Genomic DNA, 535 nt, shown 5'->3' on the forward strand with positions numbered 1-535 from the left:
AGGGTCTACCCCCCAACCCCCCACCTGTCCAGCAGGTACTGCAGGTCTACCCCCCAACCCCCCACCTGTCCAGCAGGTACTGCAGGTCCACGGTGGCCAGCAGCCCCCTCAGCGGCTCCTCGGGGATGCGCCGCTCCGCGGTGGCGGGCAGCGGGTAGATCAGCTGCTCCTGCAGGCTGCCCTGGGTGACGTAGGGGCGCTGAGGAACGTAGAAGATCGTCTCGCTGAGCCCGCCCGCACCCTCGCCGCCGCCCCCGGGCTTGTAGATGCGGCCGTGCGACAGCGACCACAAACCGCCCAGCACCCTGCGGCGGCAGGCAGGGGTGGTTGCGGGGGGTGGTGCGCGCCGGTGTCAGGTGCTGCCACCTCACCGGGCAGCGCAGCGCGCAGGTTGCTGCACTCCATGCCACGCAGAAAGCACGGGCACGCAGTACCGCCACCGCACGCACCTGAACAGGCTGCTCTTGCCCGCGCCGTTGGGCCCCGTGACCAGCAGGTTGGTGCCGGCGGGCACCCGCAGCGACAGATCCCGCTC

General features: G+C 71.4%; 1 protein-coding gene across 1 annotated transcript in view; it reads right to left on the reverse strand.

The window, feature by feature from the left end:
* Positions 1–535, reverse strand: part of CHLNCDRAFT_142419 (hypothetical protein) — a gene marked incomplete at both ends in the record, with an annotated part of 6,494 nt that overhangs the window by 3,398 nt on the left and 2,561 nt on the right. Inside the window, 2 exons of the mRNA XM_005850393.1 lie at positions 66–305; positions 450–532. Of these exons, the coding sequence (XP_005850455.1) occupies positions 66–305; positions 450–532 (323 nt within the window). The remainder of the gene's footprint in view (positions 1–65; positions 306–449; positions 533–535) is intronic.

Source organism: Chlorella variabilis (genome assembly GCF_000147415.1).
Source record: "Chlorella variabilis unplaced genomic scaffold CHLNCscaffold_4, whole genome shotgun sequence".
NCBI classification, from domain to species: domain Eukaryota; kingdom Viridiplantae; phylum Chlorophyta; class Trebouxiophyceae; order Chlorellales; family Chlorellaceae; genus Chlorella; species Chlorella variabilis.